Source organism: Notechis scutatus, chromosome Z (assembly GCF_049901735.1).
Source record: "Notechis scutatus isolate UNSWTSFEM ecotype Mainland chromosome Z, rNotScu1.2, whole genome shotgun sequence".
In the NCBI taxonomy this organism is placed as follows: Eukaryota; Metazoa; Chordata; class Lepidosauria; order Squamata; family Elapidae; genus Notechis; species Notechis scutatus.
The window spans coordinates 69,070,138-69,090,618 of record NC_142025.1 but is presented as its reverse complement, the minus strand read 5'-3'; the positions used below and the strand labels follow the sequence as shown (position 1 = coordinate 69,090,618).

General features: G+C 38.9%; 1 protein-coding gene across 5 annotated transcripts in view; it reads right to left on the bottom strand.

The window, feature by feature from the left end:
- The window catches only part of SUGCT (succinyl-CoA:glutarate-CoA transferase), a 440,323-nt gene that overhangs the window by 384,603 nt on the left and 35,239 nt on the right, over positions 1–20,481 (bottom strand). For 4 of the 5 annotated variants that reach the window (XM_026674825.2, XM_087947682.1, XM_087947681.1 and 1 more), the window contains exon 6: positions 10,685–10,805. The exons of the other annotated variant lie outside the window; for it this stretch is intronic. In XM_026674825.2, the coding sequence (XP_026530610.1) occupies positions 10,685–10,805 (121 nt within the window). The remainder of the gene's footprint in view (positions 1–10,684; positions 10,806–20,481) is intronic. 5 annotated transcript variants of the gene reach the window in all.

Below are 20,481 nucleotides of genomic sequence, written 5' to 3'. Positions count from 1 at the left end.
AGCAGGATAACCAGTAGGGAAAATTTTGACTAGCCCTGACCACCCTCCCCGCTCTCACCTCTCACCTCAATTCCTACCGGTTCTCTGAACTGGGCCTCAGCTGAGTTAAAAAACAGCATGGAGAGCATCTCTGAGTGGTCAGTGCTGGATTTCAAAAGCCAAGGAGCTCACCTCAGTGCTACAAGGAGAAGTAGCCTGAGAGCAGAGCTGAATGGCTGGAATGTTGCCTTCCTTCCCAGACTCCGAGGACTGAAGCTTCTATTTTTCAGTGCAGACTCAGGCAACAGATTACAGAAAGGTAATGACTCTGTGATTCTGCAAGCAACTCAATCTGCCTGCCTGGCTGGCCTGATTTTGGGTAAAAGTTGCTCTTTTTTTAATAAAAAAATCAATATTTACATACATGGTGCGTTATGAGTTAATTTTGTGAGTTTGCTGGCTAGCAAATTATATGTTATGAGTTTGTTTGCAAGCAAATTTTATTTGACACTATGCTTTTATATTTTAAAATTTGTGGCTCAGTGCTGTGCTGCTGTGCTGCTGTGAGATGTTGTATTGTTTCTTTGATTGTTTTCATACCTTGCTGGTGTTGTGTAATTGTATGAGTGCTTTGCTTGCTAGCAAATTTTATAATGTTGCTTTTATAATTTGGAAGTGAGATTTTGTTGGACAGTGACTCCATCTTCTGCTCCACACCAGTGGGATTTTTTAATGAAGGATGGCAAAAAGCTGATGTGACACAACTGGGTCTTGGGTTGCAAGCAGATTGGAAGTGTGAATCTGAGCCTTTTAGGCTTAATTGTTAATTCCCCTTTGAAGCTTCTACAGCTTGATGGGTTTATTTGTGTGTCTCTAGTTAAAGTGAGGGGGATGCAGTGGCTCAGTGGCTTACAATACTGAGCTTGTCAATGAGAAAGGTTGGCAATTTGAAGGTTTGAATCCCTAGCACCGCATAACGGAGTGAGCTCCCATTACTTGTCCCAGCTTCTGCCAACCTAGCAGTTCAAAAGCATGTAAAAATGCAAGTAGAAAAATTGGGACCACTTTGGTGGGAAGGTAACAGCATTCCGTGCGCCTTCGGTGTTTAGTCATGCCGGCCACATGACCATGAAGACATCTTCGGACAGCTCTGACTCTTCAGCTTTGTAACGGAGATGAGCACCGCCCCCTAGACCTGGAAATGACTATGTCAGCCTTCAAGATCTTCTACTATTGCTTTGCATCTTTTGGCTGCCATAAGTAACGGGGGGAGGAGGGGTAAAGTCTGGGAAGCGAGCTGGAGGTGTTACATTCTTGTGTTGTATAAAATGAGGAGGGGGGAGTATAAATTTTTGATTAGGTTTCTATTTCTCGCTTAGCTTTCTTTTCTCTGTGCAGCTGCAAACCTTTATCAAACTATGCCAAGGTCAACGGACAGAGGCCTCATCACCACCTGAAGATGTCCACATGATCATATTCACAACTTTTAATTGGAAGAATCATTTGAACTATTGGGGGTGGGACCATTTCCATCACTTTGTATATGTGATTTGCGCGCTTAATTCCTCAGATTCAGAATTCTATTGTTGCTACCACTTCATATTCAGTAAAAGATATCTTTTCTCTAAACTAAAGAGTCTAAGTATTTCTTTCTTGAATTTTGAATGGAGCACTACCTGACAGACTAGCACATATGTGCGAGGAGAACCTTTACCATTACCTTTTTAGTTAAAATGATTGCCCTGAATCTTGTCTTCCTACCTTAATGGATTAATGGAGTTATTTTTAGCCTGAATCTCCTTATCTTAATGGCCCAAATATTTCTATTGTCAGCTCTGTCTGCTCTGAGTTTTCTGTTTCAGCTGATGATTCTTGGTTTTCCTAAAGGGGGAAGGGCTGGCTTGAGTTTCTTGGCACTGTTTTCTGAGGTTTCTGGTGCTGTGAGGTTTCTGGCACTGTCCTTCCAAGTTCCCACAGAACAGTGCTGCCTGGCTGGAATGCTGAAAAAAGCTTCAGTACATTTTTAAGATGAAAAGTCTGAAAAGCTTAGGTGACTAAACATGGTTTCCCCTCAATCCCCTGGCTTCTCTCTCTGCTACAGGGACTGTAGGTCCAGGTAAGCCCTGAGCTAATGTAGACTAGTGTTAGCTAGGAAAGATTTTTGCGGCAATACTGGCACAAAGTAACAAACTCCCTTGGTTTGGTAATTGTTATTCCATTGTAAGTGTTTACTTTTCAATTATTAATTAATTGTACAAATATCAGCCATTGTTTACATCTCATTCTTACAGGGTTAGGGTTATGAGTTAGGGTTAGGATTAGGATTGAAATTTGTGGCTGAGTGCTGTGCTGCTGTGAGATGCCGACTCGGCCATGCCCCCCAATCACATGACCAACAAGCTATGCCCACCCAGTCACATACCACCAAGCCACACCCACCAAGCCACACCAACAGAACCTGTAGTGAAAATTTTTGAATCTCATCACTGCCCATAGATCTTTGGGAACTAAAGCATGGGATATCTCAGACAGTGGGGGAGGCCTCCCAAGTGTACCTGCACCTGCATAAGCGTCCCATGGTTTCCCCCATCCCTGAGTCATCCTAGCTCTATCTAATGTCCCTTGTATTTGACCCATGCATTCATTTAATATATGCACTAGGGGAAACGGGCAGGGAGGTCATTAATTATGTGCTTCATTTAAGTAATCCTCAACTCTCAACACGAATGGGCAGGTTCTGTTTCTGTTGTAAATCGAGGACTACCTACAGAGGCATAACAGAAAAGATTGGACAGGGTTTTTTTTCCTACATATAAAATAAATCAAAAGGTTGGGAACTTCCGGGTTAAGCCCACCTCGTCAACGGATCAGGGACTGCGACTGTTCGCAGCTTTGGTCCGTTCTCTCTCGTTGGAGAGCCCCAATCACTGTGATTAGGGGCTGAAGCTGCCTCGGAGGGGCAGCAGAGTAAGGGGAAGCTGCCAGCCAGGTTGAGGGGAGCCGCATCCCCGCTCCCTGGGCTAGGCAATTTTTTCCCCCAAAGACGACTGAGCGGTTGTCCAAAATGGCCACCCTGAAGAGGAGGACTTAGCTGGACTAAGATTTGTGCAGGAGAGAAGAAAGAGATGGACAACATAAGAACCGGGACAACTTGGTGCAACAATTAATTAAAAGATACCCCCAGGACAGTATTTTAAGAATTTTTATGAAAGAATAAGAAAGCGGTGGATTTTTAAAGGGAAAGGAAAAAAAGTGAAAATATCTTTGACAGCTGAGCAGGGCTTCGAACCAGGATAGGAAGAAGCTGGAATAAGATATCCAAACAAATTGAATTAAAATACATTGGTAACAAACAGGCACAATTTAAAGCTGGACTTAGGAGTTTTAAAAAAGAAGGGAGAAATATTTAAATTGAACATTTGATTGGTTTGGAATACCGAGGTTTGGAAAGCCCCAAACAATAAAACTGAGGAAAAGGTAAAGACATTGTATAATGGAGAGTGCCATCTGGTGGACAAAAATTTAAGGTGAAAAAGGGAAAGTTCCTATTTTTCTATGAATCGAATTTGATACAATGAAATATTGAAACAATATAACAAGTACTCTAAAAAGTGAAAATTGAATTAGAACAAAACAAAAAAATATGGATTGTTGGACTGATTGGTGATTTTGCTATAAACCCAGTTCTGGAATAGTTGTTAATCCAGAAAGTTTGAAGAAGAAAAAAAAAAGATTAGTGATTGGTGGATTTTAATGACTATAAGATATAAGACTGTAACAATGATATCTCTGTGGGATCTAAAAATGGAACTTAAAAATTTGAAAAAACTACTACATGCAAGAGGTGAATCACTTGCCTCTGAGTTAAAAGCTATGGAAATGGCAATTGAAGAATATGAAGAAGAAACCTCAGAGAAGGAGGAGTTCGTTCAAAAAGAAGCCATCTTAAATAGACAATCAACACAAAGAACACCACAAAGAAGAGGAAAAAGAAGGGGGGTAAAATTGGGAGGTTTAAAAAAGTAACTAAAATGGGGAATACTTATAAAAATTGGAAAGACAGAAAGAAACAGCAGAAAAGTAAAAGGGGAAGGAAAATATATATAGAGAGAGGGTTATAAATCAGAGGAGAAAAGATTTGGAAAAACAAAAGGGAAGAGAGGTAATGAGGAACAGGAACAGGAAAGAAAGAAATATGGGAATTGTAAAATAAAGGAAAATTTTTCTTTACTTAGAATACATCGGGACAATGGTTAATGAATTAAGAAAGGGGATTCCACATTGATATGAGGAGTAATAATAATGTACTTTGCAATTACAAATTATAGAATATAGTCTATTGAGAGGAGGGAGGGGCACTCTTTTTAGAAGATGAATGCATGTTCTTATTTTTATTGTTACAAGAAAGGTTAATGTTTATTATATATATTAAAATGAAATGAATTGTGAGGAGGTTTAAAATGAGATTAATATCAGTGACCAAGAAAAATGGACTAATTGTTTCTTTCTCTTTTATTTTTTTATTTTTATTTTTTTGATATTATAAATAAAATTTTATGGAAGGAAAGGGAGAAAATACATTGTGGAATCTGACTGAAAAGTACAATGTCAAGTAATTTATTTTTCTAGGGATTGACTATTACTATAACTAAGTAAAATATATGTTTAATTGGGAATTACAGATGCGGGAATTAAGGCATACTTAAACCACTGAGGTGACACCCCCAAACTAGTAAAAGGGGAGGGGAAATTTATGTTTTGTTTTTTGTGAAAAATTTGTATTAATTTAGACTTTAAGAAAAGAATATGCGATGGAATTGCAAATTTGACAAGATAAAAAAGAATTAAAAGGGAATAAGTTTGAAGATATGGGAACTATTAGTTATTTAAATGAGAAAAGAGTACTTTGGAAAAGGCTACGCTTAAAAGAAACGTTAATGCTTAAGAAATACATTTGAAATAAATTGAAATGAATTAAGAAGATTTTTAGAATGAAAGTAATATTAATGAATAGGATTAATTTGCTTGTTCCTTTTCTTATGTAAAAGTCGAGAGGTAAAATGAGAAAAGAGTACTTTGGAAAAGGCCATGCTTAAAAATATATTTGAAATAAATTGAACTGAATTGAGAAGATGCTTAGAATGAAAGTAATATCACTTAACAGAATTAATGTGTTTGTTTCTCTTCTTATGTAAAAGTTGAAATGGAGAAGTAATAATAGAATTAAGTTAAAAATGGACAAGACAGAATGTTGAATGTAAAAATGAATATATAATTACTGTCATATTTGCATATAAAAGTGGTGACTCAGAATTATGTTGTACACTGAAAAGAGCTTTTTTTTATTTTGTTTTGGAAAAATTGAATAAAACTTGTTTAAAATAAATAAAATAAATCAAAAGGTTTACTTAAACATTTGGGACAATTTGTGTGCAATTATTCTTACCTAAATTAACCATCAATTATTATTAATTATACTCACTATAGAATATGCATCATTCTATTGTATATCTTTCTCACCTTTGAGTCTTGTTCTCTATTTCTACTTGTACAGTTTAGATAAAGAGGACACATACGTTCTAGTACCTACCAAAGACATAGGGAGCAAATGATTGCATACCAGAAATATTTCCCATAAAATATCTTTGCACAGGATCAAATGTCTGATTTCCTTCCTTATGGACAAGATACAGCATCAGATCACTTTAGATGTTAACTGTTAGAATTGATATCTTATTTAATATCTCTGGTTATGGAATGGATGGTTCTCATCATTAGGACGTTGGACTGAAGGTCAACAAGATCACATTTGAAATCCAGTTGCTGCCCCATGGCAGAGTGCGTATGCCCATTTGCAAAATGTAAAATCACCAAACTGGTAGTTACACTGGTCGGATCCCACCCTTGCATCAGTCCTACAAAAAGTCTTTAATATTTCCATGAAGCAGGATACTAAATATCTAAAAATATCATATTATAACAATATGAACAATTTGTTATAAATATAATATGAATTTGGTCTAAAATCATACTTTAAAAAAGTAGTTCATAGTTTAAAACTTACCTGTTTCTCTAAAACCAGATGTATCCAAACAATAAATCCTAGCATGTTTTTATGTGTACGCCTAATATAAACTCTGCTCCCCAAATAAGCCCTATTTAACAGCTTGTGCCCATTTAATCTGTTTGCTCATTGTGCCATGGCTATGGTGGTGGACCTGCCCCATGTGCCCCACACTGGCTTACTTCAGGGCTCCTGCAGCCAGGCCATCCATGCTGACATCTGCCTCACGGCAGCAGCACCAACAACCATATACAGCAGAGAGCCCGCTTGGCCGCCGGTCCCCTTCTTCTGCTTGCTCACAGCTGCAATAAAGCCAGGGGTGGGATTCTACCAGTTTGGACCTGTTCTATAGAACCGGTTGTTATAATTCTGTACAATACGGAAAACCGGCAAATTTTGCCACTGGCTGCCCCCGTCCCTGCCTGCCTCTCTCCTCCTACCCACTCACCCCGCCCCACCCAGTCACTCCTCATCTTGCCCGTCATTGCTAACCTGTCTTCACCTGCCATTGCTGCCTGCCTTCCGCCAAGGCCCTGATCTCCCTGGGTGAGTGAGCCTGCAAGCAAGCCCCAGCTGAGTTGACTCCCTGGCTGGCCTAGGCCACTGCGCTGTTTCCTCCTACCATCCCCGGGTTTGCCTGGCTTGCTTCACCACTGGTGCACTCTCCTTCTCCCCCTGGCTGGGAAGAAGCCACATGGCCATGGTCATACTGGCTGCGAGAACGTTCTCCTTCTCCCCCTGGCCAAGAAGAAGCCATATGGCTATGGCCACGCTGGCTGGGAGAGCGTTTTCCTTCTGCCCCTGGCCAGGAAACTGCATGGCCAAGCTGGCCAAGAGAACAAATTCCCCAATGATTTCTTTGCCTAGCTAATTTGCAGCTCCTTCGCATTTCTTGCCATCGTGTTCAGGGAAAAAAAGTTTATGTGGGGCTAAAAAAAAGTTCAATCAATCAATTCCAATTTCTTGCAAAAGAAAAAGATTGTACAAAGTTGAAATTGATTGAGTGAATTTCTTTTTACTCACACTCAAACTTTTCTTTCCCTGCACATGATGGCAAGAAACATGAAGGAGCTGCAAATCAAATAGACAAAGAAATCCTTGGGAGAAGCGAGGGCATCTGGGTGGTGGTGGGTGGGGAAAGCTCCATGATGCTGCGCTGCAATGGTGAAACGGGCAACGGAGTAGCTGGCATGAGGTAAGGAGGAGGCTGCCTGCTGTTCTTCTCTTCTCCCTGTTCCTCCTGCTCCCCTAATGCTGGTTGCTCCATTTCCCATGTCTACATTGCAGCGCAGCACCCAGGAATCCACTTTGGTAGCATGGAGGGGATAATTTGCCTGGCCAAAGTAACCCCACAGTCTCTGCTACATACCTTGGGCTCAGCAGCAGCTTCGATCAGGTCGCTCCATCAGCAGTGAACAAAACAGCCCCATCGCAATTTGAAATAACCACGAGGGTGGGATAGGGTTTTTAAAGTGTGCATGCTCACAAACTACATTCCCTGATTTCTCAGCAAGCTACAGCGCCTCTTCAGGCTCAGCAGAGCCAATTTGGTCTTTTTAGCTATGGTCACCACACAAGGGCTGGTGTGTGTATGTGCTTTTTAGGGGTCTACTCTTTTAAGGGGTGCTAGCTTTGGGATTTACAGGATTGCGGGTTGATCTGTTTCCCACCTCCCCCCACTTTGTCCTTTGGCTTTATAGGTAGATAGTCCTCCCTGAGATTTGTGTCTGATTCGCTGCATACAAGTCTGTTATTTTTGGAGGGTCCTTTTTGGACAGGATGAGCTGTGGTTTTGCATTGATGTTCGAATGGATGGATGTGTAGGTGTTTAACTTCATTAACTTCATGAAGTTCACTTTTTCTTAAGCACTGCCTTTGAAACTCTATAGATTTTAGAAAGTTTTGGTGTAAGAGTAAGAACTTAAAATGTATTCATACCATAGATATTGTTGGAAAAGTCCTGTTAGTCTGTGGTAGCCAAAAAATCAGGAATCTGGTAGCTCCCTTTCAAGCTAACAACATCCTTCATCAGTTTAGCTACTCCATCAGTTGGATAAAGTGAGATACTACCTGTTAACCTGAAATGGGTCTAATAGATTCCTACCCCAGAGGTAATCCTTTATTTACACCACAGCTGAGTCCAAAGCTTCTGTTGTTAAGGAAGACAATTGATAAGTGAGTTTTGCTCCATTTTATGATTATAATTGTTAAGTGAATCACTGCAATTAAGTTAGTAATACAGTAACACAGTTGTTAGGTGACTCTGGCTTCCCATTGATTTTCTTGTCAAAAAGATCACAGAAGGTGATCACATGACGCCGGAACATTGCAACTGTCATAAATACATGCCAGCTTCCAAGTGTCTGAATTTTGATCACGTGACCATTGGGATGTTGCAATGGACATAAGTGTGAAAGATGGTCATAAGTAAAAATTTTCAGTGTTGTTCTAACTTTGGTCACTAAATGAATGGTTGCAAGTCGAAGACTATCTATAGTCTATATCAATTTATTCCTAATGTGTTCTGTGAAACTTGTTATTTAGCTAGGATATGTGTTATGATCAGGGAGATTGGTTAGCAGCTAGCAAATATTCTAGCTTTTCTTACATGAAATCTGCCTACAAGTGTAGGTCTGATTTTAAGATTGTGATCATATAAAGTGAATAATTCAAAATAATTTTTTATTGATAAAATGCTGTCTTATCTCTTTATCTTGACACTGGATATGGGATCTGCAGCAAAAAGAAGACTGGGGAATTCTGGAGGTTGAAGTTCATACAGGTAGCCCTCAATTTAACAACCATTTCTTCCATCCTCTATTCCTACCTTCCATTTCATGAGGCCAATAACTTTATTCTCTATTCAGAAGGAAGCCGAATCCAGTAGCCCCTTGAAATTAACAGGATTAACTTCTGTGTATACAGTAGTCCTCAATTTACAATAGTACATTTCGTGACCATTCAAAGTTACAATGGCACTGAAATGATTGCTTTTCAACTTACAGTCATTGCAGAATCCTCATGGTCAAAATTCAGATGCTTATCAACTGGTTCATATTTATGACAGTTGCAGTGTCCCAGGATCATGTGATCAACTTTTGCAACCTTCTGACAGATTCACTTAACAACTGAACAACTGCAGTGACTTACTTAACAACTGTGGCAAGAAAAGTTGTTAAATGGGGCAAAATTGACTTAGTACCAAAGGAGCAGCTCCTCGCATTGTAGCTGCTGCAATGAATATGAGAAGCCCAGCCAATGTTTTGAACACAGTTAACATCTCTAGCCCAATGAGTTCTCCATTAACATTCATCACACCTGTCAATTTACCAACTTCCTGAGCCCCAGGGGAGCTTCCTGGAAGCAAAAACATCCGCCAGGAAGCTCCCCTGAGGCCCAAAAAGCCCCAAAATTGAGCAAGGTGGGGGGGTGCTGCACGCCCCCTCCAGGTTCCCTTTTTTTTTTTCTGAGTCCCAGGGGAGCTTCCTGGGAGCAAAAATTCCCCCCCAGGAGGCTTGCCTAAGGCCCAGAAGGTCCCAAAAATGGGGGGGGGGCCTGCAAAAAACCAAAACAAAAAAGCCACACCCACCCAGTCACATGGCCATGCTCACCAAGCCACATCCACAGGACCGGTAGTAAAAAGTTTTGAATCCCACCACTGATGCCTTTCCTTCCCCAGGCATTGCCAACCACTCCACCCTAGTAAAAAAAAAACCTAGAGCAAAAACTTCATGCAGTATTAAAAAGAACAGAAAAGGGAGCTGCTGTGTATTGTTTAATGGACTGCTAAATTGGCAAAATGGACTGCTAAATTGGCCACACCCACTCAGTCACATGACAAGGTGGCCATGCCCCCCCAGTCACATGACAACCTAGCCATGCCTTCACGGTCACATGACCACTTAGCCACATGACCACCAAGCCACGCCCAGCCATTCACATGACTACCAAGCCACCTAGCCAGTCACATGACCACCAAGCTACCCCCCAAAATTAAGCCACACCCACAGAACCAGTTGTTAAAAAATTTGAATCCCACTCCTGAATAAAGCTGGAGACCAAGTGGTATGTTGGAGCCGTGAGGTGAGGCAGGTGTCAGGGCATGGATGGCCTGGCTGCGGAGGCCGCTACATAAGCCAGTGCAGGGCATATGGGGCAGCTCCACCACCCCGCACCTCATGACCACGGCACTGATGTGTCGCTTGGCTTCATGCTCCATTGCGGCCGAAAGCCAGAAGAAGTCAGCTGATAGCCATGTGGGCTCCTCTTGGACAGGATTGTGCACATGTAAAAAAACGCCCTTTCTGAATTGTAGCAGTGGCACTGGCATGCCATGCTGCCTCCTGCCCCACCGCAAGCAAGTAGAAGTGTGCCTCCCATACACGGACAGACCCCCCCAAAAAAAAAAAATAAGCCCTAGTGCTTGTTTTGGGGTCTAAACGAAAACAAGACCCAGTCTGATTTTCAGGGAAACATGGGGTATTTATGTTTTCTAGTTCTTTCCTCCATTTGACATTCTGGGAATAAGGAATGGAATATCATCTCACTTTTCATAACAAGAATGAAAAATAAAAGGAGCAGGTAAAATACCAAAAAAAATAAAGCTAATGACAAAATAGTTTATCACTAAAGTCAAAATACCTGTTATTGAGCAATAGATAATATGAGGTGCAACTGTGTTAATGTCATCATAACCCAGACCCATTCCAGCCAATTTTCCAGGGACATAGTTTTCCACAAGGACATCACAGACAGCTGCTAGCTGAAATTTAAAGTGGAAATGAATCAGATTCTTAACAAATTTCCAAGCATTCATCAACAATAGAACATAAATGTAATTTTTAAATTCTAGTATACAAGGCAGTTTTAGCATATCTGTGTTCTATAGAGTCCAATTATAAAGCAGATATGGCAAGTGCTTATAGATGAATTTTCTAGTAGTCTTCAAATTGGTTATTCATTATTCACAGTGAAATGACAGCATAACTCTTTTTCAGCAGTAGAAAATGGATCTGAATCAACCACAAAATGATTTAGATAGATCAGAAAGAATCTTGATTTCCACAAGGTGGCAAAAATTAAAAACTTTGCTTTGAGAATTTTTATTTATTATTCTAAACATTTTCCCATGTCTTTGTCAAAAATATTCCCAAAGGATTTTTCATGCAATTGATTTTAAAACATAATTCCTGTCCACAAATTAAGTATCAAAGGGAAAAAAGTGACAAAAATAACATGAGATGGAGGGAGGAGGGGAGGGGAAATAAAACACAGCAACTAATTCTTAAAATATCAGTTCTGAAACTGAAACTCAAGAGTAAGAAGAGCCTAACAGAACTGTCTGTTTTGCTCATTCAAAGTATTTCTTTACTTTGTAATAATCACATTTAATCGATGATTATGGAACTAAGGCATACACAATTTCTAATCCATAAATCAAGTTCCATGATGCCTGAAAAAGTCTCCACAGATATCACTGAGACTGCAAAGCATTTTCAAGAACAGTTGCTATTAGGGAAGAGCTATAATCATTTATTCCACAATGCTGTAGAAAAATATTACACATGTGCAAAGATGGTATTCAGCAAGTTCTGACCAGTTCTGGAGAACTGGTAGTGGAAATTTTGAGTAGTTCGGAGAACTGGCAATTACCACTTCCATCTATTCTCTGCCTCCCAAGTCCCAACTAATGGGCTGGGTCTTCTTTTGTTGCCCTGCAAGGGAGAACGGAGCTGGAAAGCAGGTTAGTGGGATGTGGAGGGAATGGAGATTTTACAGTATCCTTCCCCTGCCATGTCCACCAAGCTACGCCCACATAACCGGTAGTAAAAAAATTTGAATCCCACCACTGCTACATGTGTGAATAAACACACATACCAACTAAAACTATTCAATTAACATAAGCTCAATTTGTTTCGAAGTATTATTTTGGTCTGCATGTGGAAAAATAGGGGAGAAGAGAATGAATAATGTGTGTTATGAGTAATGGGAAAATGTGTTGGGGATTGCTTCTCAAAATGAATACCTTTTACTCCTTATTGGTTGTGGCCAGATTCACCAAAGACTTAATATCATTCCATCAAGCCAATCTATTATTGGGCCAAAAAAAGTAAGTGTTCTTTTGAATTTCAACTTTAGTTGTGGTTTCCATCCAGCCAGTAATAAAAAAGAATTTTAGTGTCATGGTAAAAATATATCCCTAAAATGACAATGTTGAAGATGTTTAAAGAATGTAATGGAGGGAAAGGTTCATTGATTTCAAAAAGTACCCTTTATTATCCTCACATCACTTTTTAAAGAATCTATACCTACAATTATAATGTTTGTTTTTTTTACTGTAGACTTAATCTATATAGACATTATTGTGAATTTTGGAGTTAGCTCACAATATACTAAAAGCATATTTTTATTTTTCCTTTAATGTCTGAACAGCAGCATTAGTGACTGACAAAGCTTTGGATGGGCACAATCTATTCAGTGCTAAACTGCTTTCCAGAACTAGCTTCTCACACAGAACTTTATAAAGCAAACAGTTAAAAAGTACTGTATTTTCTCTTGGTTATAGCCAGACAAAAATCCATGTTTTAACTTCCTCATTATGCACAAACCATTTTTTTTACAAATAGTTACTTCATTTTTACATTACTTTATTGCGCTCATTTACATTAACAAAGAACTTTGAAAGAGAAAGTAATTATCAGTTTGAAGTTATGCCCGTGTTCTTGATTTCTGTTTAATATTGAAAATACTGCCTTCTAGAACTTTATTCACATCAAAATAATATTTTTAAATGTTTCAGTCATGTCCCCACTTTCCATTCTGTCTTCCAGGCTACACATTTCAATTCCTTCAATCTATCTGATTCTTTTGTCCCTCAGACTTTGCGCCATTTTTGTTGCCCATCTCTGGAGGCATTCAATGTTATCAATATTTTTTTTGTGAGAAAACCTCAGACAAGAATATATCTTTCCAGTAATATGCACTATTTTGAGTTATCTAGCATTTACCAAAGCAACTAAGATAACTGACTCATTCAAATATTATTAAGTGCTAACACAGACAATGGTAAAATACACAATTGCACACAAGTTGGCCACTTTACTAAGAATGACTAGATTCAGAAATGGTGTACCATATTGGCTATTATGTTCAATAAATAGTTATGTTATAAAGTTATGATTATTATTCTTGTAAAGGGTGTTCACAGAAAAACATTTCATAATTATTTATTTAATCTTATAGGATAAGCTTTGTTCATTGCGAAATTGTGTCTGACCCATCGCGACCCCATGGGCAACATTCCTCCAAGCCTTCCTGTCCTCTACCATCTTCTGGAGTCCATTTAAACTCACACCTACTGCTTCAGTGACTCCATCCAGCCACTTCATTCTCTGTCATCCCCTTCTTCTATTGCCCTCAGTCTTTCCCAGCATTAGGCTCTTCTCCAGTGAGTCCCTCCTTCTCATTAGATGGCCAAAGTATTTGAGTTTCATCTTCAGGATCTGGCCTTCAGGGATGATCTTCTCTAGGACTGACTGGTTTGATCGCCTTGGGGTCCAAAGGACTCGCAGGAGTTGTCTTCAGAACCATAGTTCAAAGACCTCAATTCTTTGGCGCTCAGCCCCTCTTATGGTCCAACTTTCACAGCCATACGTTGCAACTGGGAAAACCAAAGCCTTGACTATACGCATGTCAGGTTTCCAAGTGATGAAATCCATTTAAAAAGAAAAGGGCAAAATCCATCTTCCAAAACAATTTATTTTATTTAGGAAAACATCAAATTGACAAAGTCCACGGTAATTCCAGATCTGACACAACCTGGAATTATCCCACAAAATTAGAAGATAGAAACAACCCCCAAAGTCACATTCTCCAATAAAAGTAATTCAACATTGCTTGATGTCATAAATCTCCACCTCAAGGGGCCTCAGCATGGTAGCTCATGTTCCCACGGGAAGAAGAATCACCTAGCCTAAACAACTCTATCTCCACTCCTCCCTCCTTAGGAATGTGGCAAGCCCAAAACCCTTCCCCCATAACCACAAAAGAGAAAGTAAGAAAAAGAATATATACTAAGCCTAATTAAAATGGCTACACATGTCAATTTTGGGCTTGACAGGTTGCCCTTCCTCATTTGAAAAGAAAAAGAAACCCCTGAAATGACATAGAATACACAAAGATTGAAATTAGGTTAAATACAATCATACAAAACGTATTTTAACCTCCTCTGCCACCCACAGAATTCACCTTAGGCTTGTGTGGATATTTTTCATGGAATTTTCCCACCAATCTATCAGCATTAATTTTCCAGCTATTTACCCAAGTTGCTTGTGAAATTGGATAGCCTTTTCAATAAATTAAATATTGTAACTTTCCCCTGAAAATCCTAGAATTCAAAATGTTTTTAATCTCATAATGTTCATGCCCCGCAATCAACAAAGGCTTCGGAGCAACACATTCTGCTGGCCTTGATGAAAAATCAGCAAATGGCTTTAATAAACTACTTATGAAACACCGGATGTACTTTCCCCAATAGCCTACAGAGATTAAGTTTCACAATTACTGGGTTTATTACTTTAATTATCTGAAAAGACCCTATAAATTTTGGACTTAATTTCCTAGAAGGTAAGTGTAACTTCAAATATTTAGTTGACAAATAACTTTATCCCCACTTTAAATTGTGGCTGCTGGGAACGATGTTTGTCAGCTTGTATCTTTTGGATTTGTGCTGCCTTATTCAAAGCCTTTTTTGTGTTTTCCCAAGACTCCTTAATTGCATCCATCCATTCAGTTACTGACATGGATTGTGGGGGGTATCCCTCGGCAATTCAGGCATGGGAATGAACTCCATCCCAGTATTAATTTGGAAAGGTGTTAACTCAGTACTACTATATACAGCATTATTATAAGCAACCTCAACAATGGCAGCAAATCAGCCCACTTGGTTTGTTGATAATTTACATAACATCTTAAATATTGTCCAATAATTTGGTTAGTTTTCTCACACAATCCGTTGGTTTCTGCGTGCAATCCTGAGCTTAGACCTTGAGAGGATCCAATTGCTTTTATAAATTCCCTCCAGAATTTTGCAGTAAACTGAACCCCTCTATCTGAAATGATTCTGTAAGGCATGCCATGCAATCTCTCTATATATGATTCACAAACATAATTTCCTGGCTGATGCTAGTCCTGGGCATGCAACAAAATGAGCTTGTTTGGAAAATAAATCCACTACAGTCCAAATGACTGTATACCCCCCACTCTCAGGTAAATCTACTATAAAATCCATCCCTATCTCCTCCCAGGGCTGGGATGGTTCTGCTACAGATTGTAATAATCCCGGAGGTTTTCCTGGTCTGGTTTTCCTTGCGGCACAAGTGGCACAACTCTTTACATAATCCTGCTTCATTTTTGGCCACCAAAACTGGAGTCTGACCATGTGTAGGGTTTTTAAATATCCCAAATGTCCTGCTTGTTTTGAGTCATGACTTTTCTGAAGTGCATGAAGATGTAAAGTTGGGGACATATAGTTTAGAACCCTTCCATGCTACACTCTCCCGCATAGTTAATAAATCCTTATTTTCTTGATACCAAGTATCTGCTGTTAATTCATTTTGCAACTTCCTGATCATTTCTGATTTGTCTTTGATTTTTTGGGTTTGGGCTTGTGCCTGTGTGATTACTTGAACTATCTCTTGAGGGGACAGTGGAATGATTGGGTAAAGTACTTCTTCTCACTTACTGTCAAATTGGGGCTTCCTAGACAGCGCGTCTGCTAGTAGATTTTCCCCCCTGGAAGGTACTTCAATTGAAAACTGAATCTTTTAGAGTATTCAACCAATCTAACGTGATTAGTAGAGAGTTTCCTGGGTGTTTTTAGAGCTTCTAAGTTTTTATGGTCTGTCCACATGTCAAATGGAATGTTACTGTAGCCCTCTAAAAATTGTCTCCAAGCTTGTAAAACCCAACGAACTGCATAAGCTTCTTTTTCCCATATAGCCCATCTTCCTTCAGCGTCTGTGAATTTTTGGGATGTATATGGGCAGGGTTGCAGATCTTCATTACCATTTTTCTGGAGTAGAACAGCTGCCACTGCTATGTCGCTAGCATCGGTTTGCACTATAAAAGGCAATGCTGGGTCAGGGTGTTTTAGAATGAGTTCCTGTGCAAAATGCCTTTTTAACAATTCAAAAGCTTTTTGGCATTCTAGATTCCATTTAAGGGTTGTCCAGGTTTTGCCTTGGTTGCCCCCCCCCAACTCCCTGTTTTCAATAGTTCTGTTATCGGTAATGCAATCATTGCAAATGAGGGGATAAATTACTGGTAGAAGTTCGCAAATCCCAGGAAGCTTTGCAGCTGTTTGCGATTCTTTGGGAGTTGCCAATCGAGAACAGCTTTCACTTTTGCTGGATCCATTTCTAGCCCCTGATTTGAAATGTGGTAGCCAAGATAATCTAATGACTCTTTATGGAATTCGTATTTGGATAGCTTCATATACAGCTTTTCATCTAACAGTGTTTTTAATACTTTTCTTTCTAACTTGATGGGGTTCTTTTAGAGTTTCATTGTAAATAAGAATGTCATCCTAATAGACCAGGACCCCTTTACACAGATATTGATGTAAGACTTCATTTATGAGCTGCATGAAGACCCTTGGGGCTCCTTGTAGTCCAAATGGCATTACTCTGAACTGAAAACTGCCTAAGGGGGTGTTGAAAACAATCTTCCATTCATCTCCTTCTCTGATGTAGATTCTGTAATACACTTCATGGAGATCTAATTTGGTGAACGCTTTCCCTTTTACTAAGTGTCCTAACATGTCTTTCATAAGGTTTGGGCTTCTTTGGCGACAGACCGAAATCCGCGATCGTGCGCGGTTTTGATCCGTGCTCGCCGCTGGAGCACGCCGAGCCATCCAGATTCGGGGCTAAAGCCACCCGTAGAGGTGATGAAGAAGGGGGAGACCGCCAGCGGGGTTGAGGAGAGCTGCATCTCTCCTCCTCGGCTGGCCATTACTCCCTTTCCCAAAGGCGGTTGCAGCGGTGGTCAGAAATGGCCACTTCAAAGAAGAACCCAACCAGACAAAATTGTGCAGGAGGAAGTTTAAAGGAGAAAGTTTGACTGACCGGGTTGAACGGAGAAAACATCTATTTAAGGTATCTGGAACTTGAATTACAAAGACTAATACTATTCCTAAAAAAGGTTTTTAAAGCGGCGAAAGAGAAAGGGAAAGGAAAAAGAATTGGCTTTTCTCTCTCTCACATTGGCAGCTTTAATTGACTTTGAACGTTAAGAAGAGATCTAAACAAGAAATTGATGTTAATCCACTTTGACATTAACAGGCTATTTTTAGCTAAAAATAAAGTGTCAAAGGGATAAAGACTCTTGAATAATTTAAAAATTTCAAAAAGAAAGAAAGCAGAGGGGAAAAAAAGAGGGTGGAATCTGGAAAACTGGAGACCACCTTGAAGTAAAAAGAATTGATAGTGGAATTTCAACAAGACTTGTAAAGGACACATTTTAGCTGAAACTTTGTTACAAGATAATAAAGCCCCTGGGAGGAGGGCGGAGCTGGCGTCACGATGATACAGCATGCGATCCTGGAGGTCTGAGATAGCTGTCGATATCTTTGCTCCTGGATGGTCCTATCGGATCTAAACCGTCCCGAAGAGACGGTGAAAGTGAAGAGCGCATCCTGATGATCCCAGGAATACCGCAAAGTCCCTGGTAGATCCAAGAGAAGCTCTTCTTGCCAGCGGCAAAGAGGCAGCCATTAAAGCTGCTGAAGTTGGGACAGCTCCGAAACGGAAGAGAGCAGAAAGAGAGAGTGTGCCGGTTTGGTGAGAACTTTTTTTTCCCTAAGATCTGAAAGGACACCCTAAGGAAAAGAAAGAATCTGTAAAAGTTTTGACAGAAGTGATTAAGCGGTGATTTTAAACAGGAATGTCAAAGTAATGTTTTGTTTTGTTTTTTTCTCATTGCTGGATTTTCTACATACGATCTTGTATTTTGAAACTGGACCGGTTTTTCGTTTATATCTATTTTTTTCTTCTCCTTTTTGATTTTGTAATATTTTAGGCTAGAGGCTCCCTTTAGTTATTTCATTTTTTAAAATATATCTTTCTCTTTTTTAAAAAATTCTTATTATATCCTGCTCGGAAAAGGAGGGGGAAAGTGAGAGCAGAGAAACTTTGTAACACTGCCAACTAGAGGCTTGAAAATATTCTATTTCCCTGTGACCAGACAAAGCTGAGAAAGAAAGAACTGAGACTCTTTTTCAATGACATTTCTATTTGATAAGATAGAGGGAAGAGCATGAGAGAGTATTATTGCAGGTGCTCTTCTGGGTTTCTATCAACAGCTGGAGTCTGGTATTGAAACGTAGGGGGAAAACAGGTGATAAGTTTTTGGAGAAGAGAGTTATAATAAGAGCCTTGGATAATCAAACAAAGTGCAGTGTGCCCTTTTTACTTTTCCTAAATTGTGCTATCCCTCCTCACCAGCTTTATTGTATTTTTTTAATCTTTTTTTTTGTAATAACTATTTGGGTTTTTGGCTTTGTTGGAGCTTGTCTTTGTTTTTCTTTTTTCTTTTTTGGAAGTCCAATCTCTACGTTTGCTTTTTATTTTAAAGGGAAAGCCTTAAAAGACTTTTTTTTTCCCCTTTCCTGGTATTTTTGTTTTTTCATCTACCTTTCTGGTTTATTTTTATGTACTTTTTTCTATTTGAGATCTTTTAATTGGATTAAGGTGTTGAAGAACCTGAAGAATTTTTCCTTTTCCTTTTTTTTCTTTTTTTTCCTTAAGTCTTTTTCTCTATCTAACTATTGATTGGATTAAGGTATAAAAGAACCTGAAGAAATTTTGTCCTCCTTTTTTTCCCTTTTTTATTATTATTATTGGGCTTCTTTTTTCTACTATTTTTATTTTGAACTATAATTGGTTACTTCACAATTGCATTAAGGTTTAGAAGAACCTGAAGTCTTTGAACTGCTTAAAATGAGTAGGAAATTTACAGCTCCTGGTTCTTCAACTTCTACTTCTTCCTCTCCACCATCTGGAGGACAACGTTCAATACAGACAATGTTAAAGCAAGAAAAAGAACAAGAAAAAGTGACTCTGCAGATGATTATGCAAGGAATTCAAAATATTCAAGCAAGATCAGAGAATATTGAAAAGAGAATAGAGAACATCGAACAAAGAACAGAGAACATTGAACAAAGAACAGAGAACATTGAAGAAAGAACAGGGAAAACTGATGAAAAAGTGGAGAAGATCCAACAAATGATGTTGAAGTATGAGAGATTCCAAAAAATTGAAGAAGATAAACAAAGAGACAAGAAGATTGGAGATATTGATAATAGATTAACGGTGGTTGAACAAGACAAAAGTGGTATGTTGAGATGGGAGATGGATAGATCAGAATTTTATCTTAGATTCCAAAACGTAGAGGAAGAAAAAGGACAAAACCTAGCTGAGATAATGATAGAAATACTGGCTGAAGCTTTGGAAATAACTCAAGAGAAGATGATGGATGGAATAGATGAGGTTGATCAAGTTTTCACAAGATATGCGATGAGAAATAGCTACCAAGAGAAGTTCACATTAGATTTACAAAGAAAGCCATTAAAACGCAAATATTGCAAGTGGCAAAAGAGAAAACATTGAAATACAAAGACAAGGAGATTGTGGTCTTGAAACAAATACCCAGAAGAGTGAGAGAGATGAGAAGAGAATACCGATTCCTGACTAAAATGTTACTTAAAAAAGAGGTGAATTATAGATGGCTGATTCCAGAAGGTTTAATGTTCACATGGCAAGAACAGAGACATAGAATTGACTCAATTGAGAAAGCGGAATTATTTTATACAGAATTTATTGGAAGGAAAGAGGAAGAGGCAGAAAAAGAGATCTCACTAATTGAATTCCAAGAGGACTGCCAAATGGTGACTGAAAAAGAAGAAGGCGCAGTAGGTGGAAAGGTGGAAGCCAAAGAACAACGTGAACTAAGATCTACGAGAGCTGCTAAACCTAACTATAAAATATAACCACGGAAGAGAAAAAATTGATCACAATTAATATAAATGGACTTAACTCAGCCGTTAAAAGAAGGAAAACCTTTCATAAATTAGAGAAATTAAAATTTGATATAATTTGTCTACAAGAAGTACATATTAAAAAACAATATGAACAATTGTTGGGACAGCCAAAATTAGGGAAAATATTTATCTCCTCGACCCAATGTAAGAAAAGAGGAGTGGTTTTATATATTAAAGATACCACCCCAGCAAAATTGATCTATACCGATGATGGTAGAAATAATGGACAATAATATGAAAACACTCCTGATTGCAATTTATGCTCCGAATGACAAACAAGAAGAATTCTACAAAAAATTACATATGAAAATAATTGAACTGGACTATGCTAATATAGTTA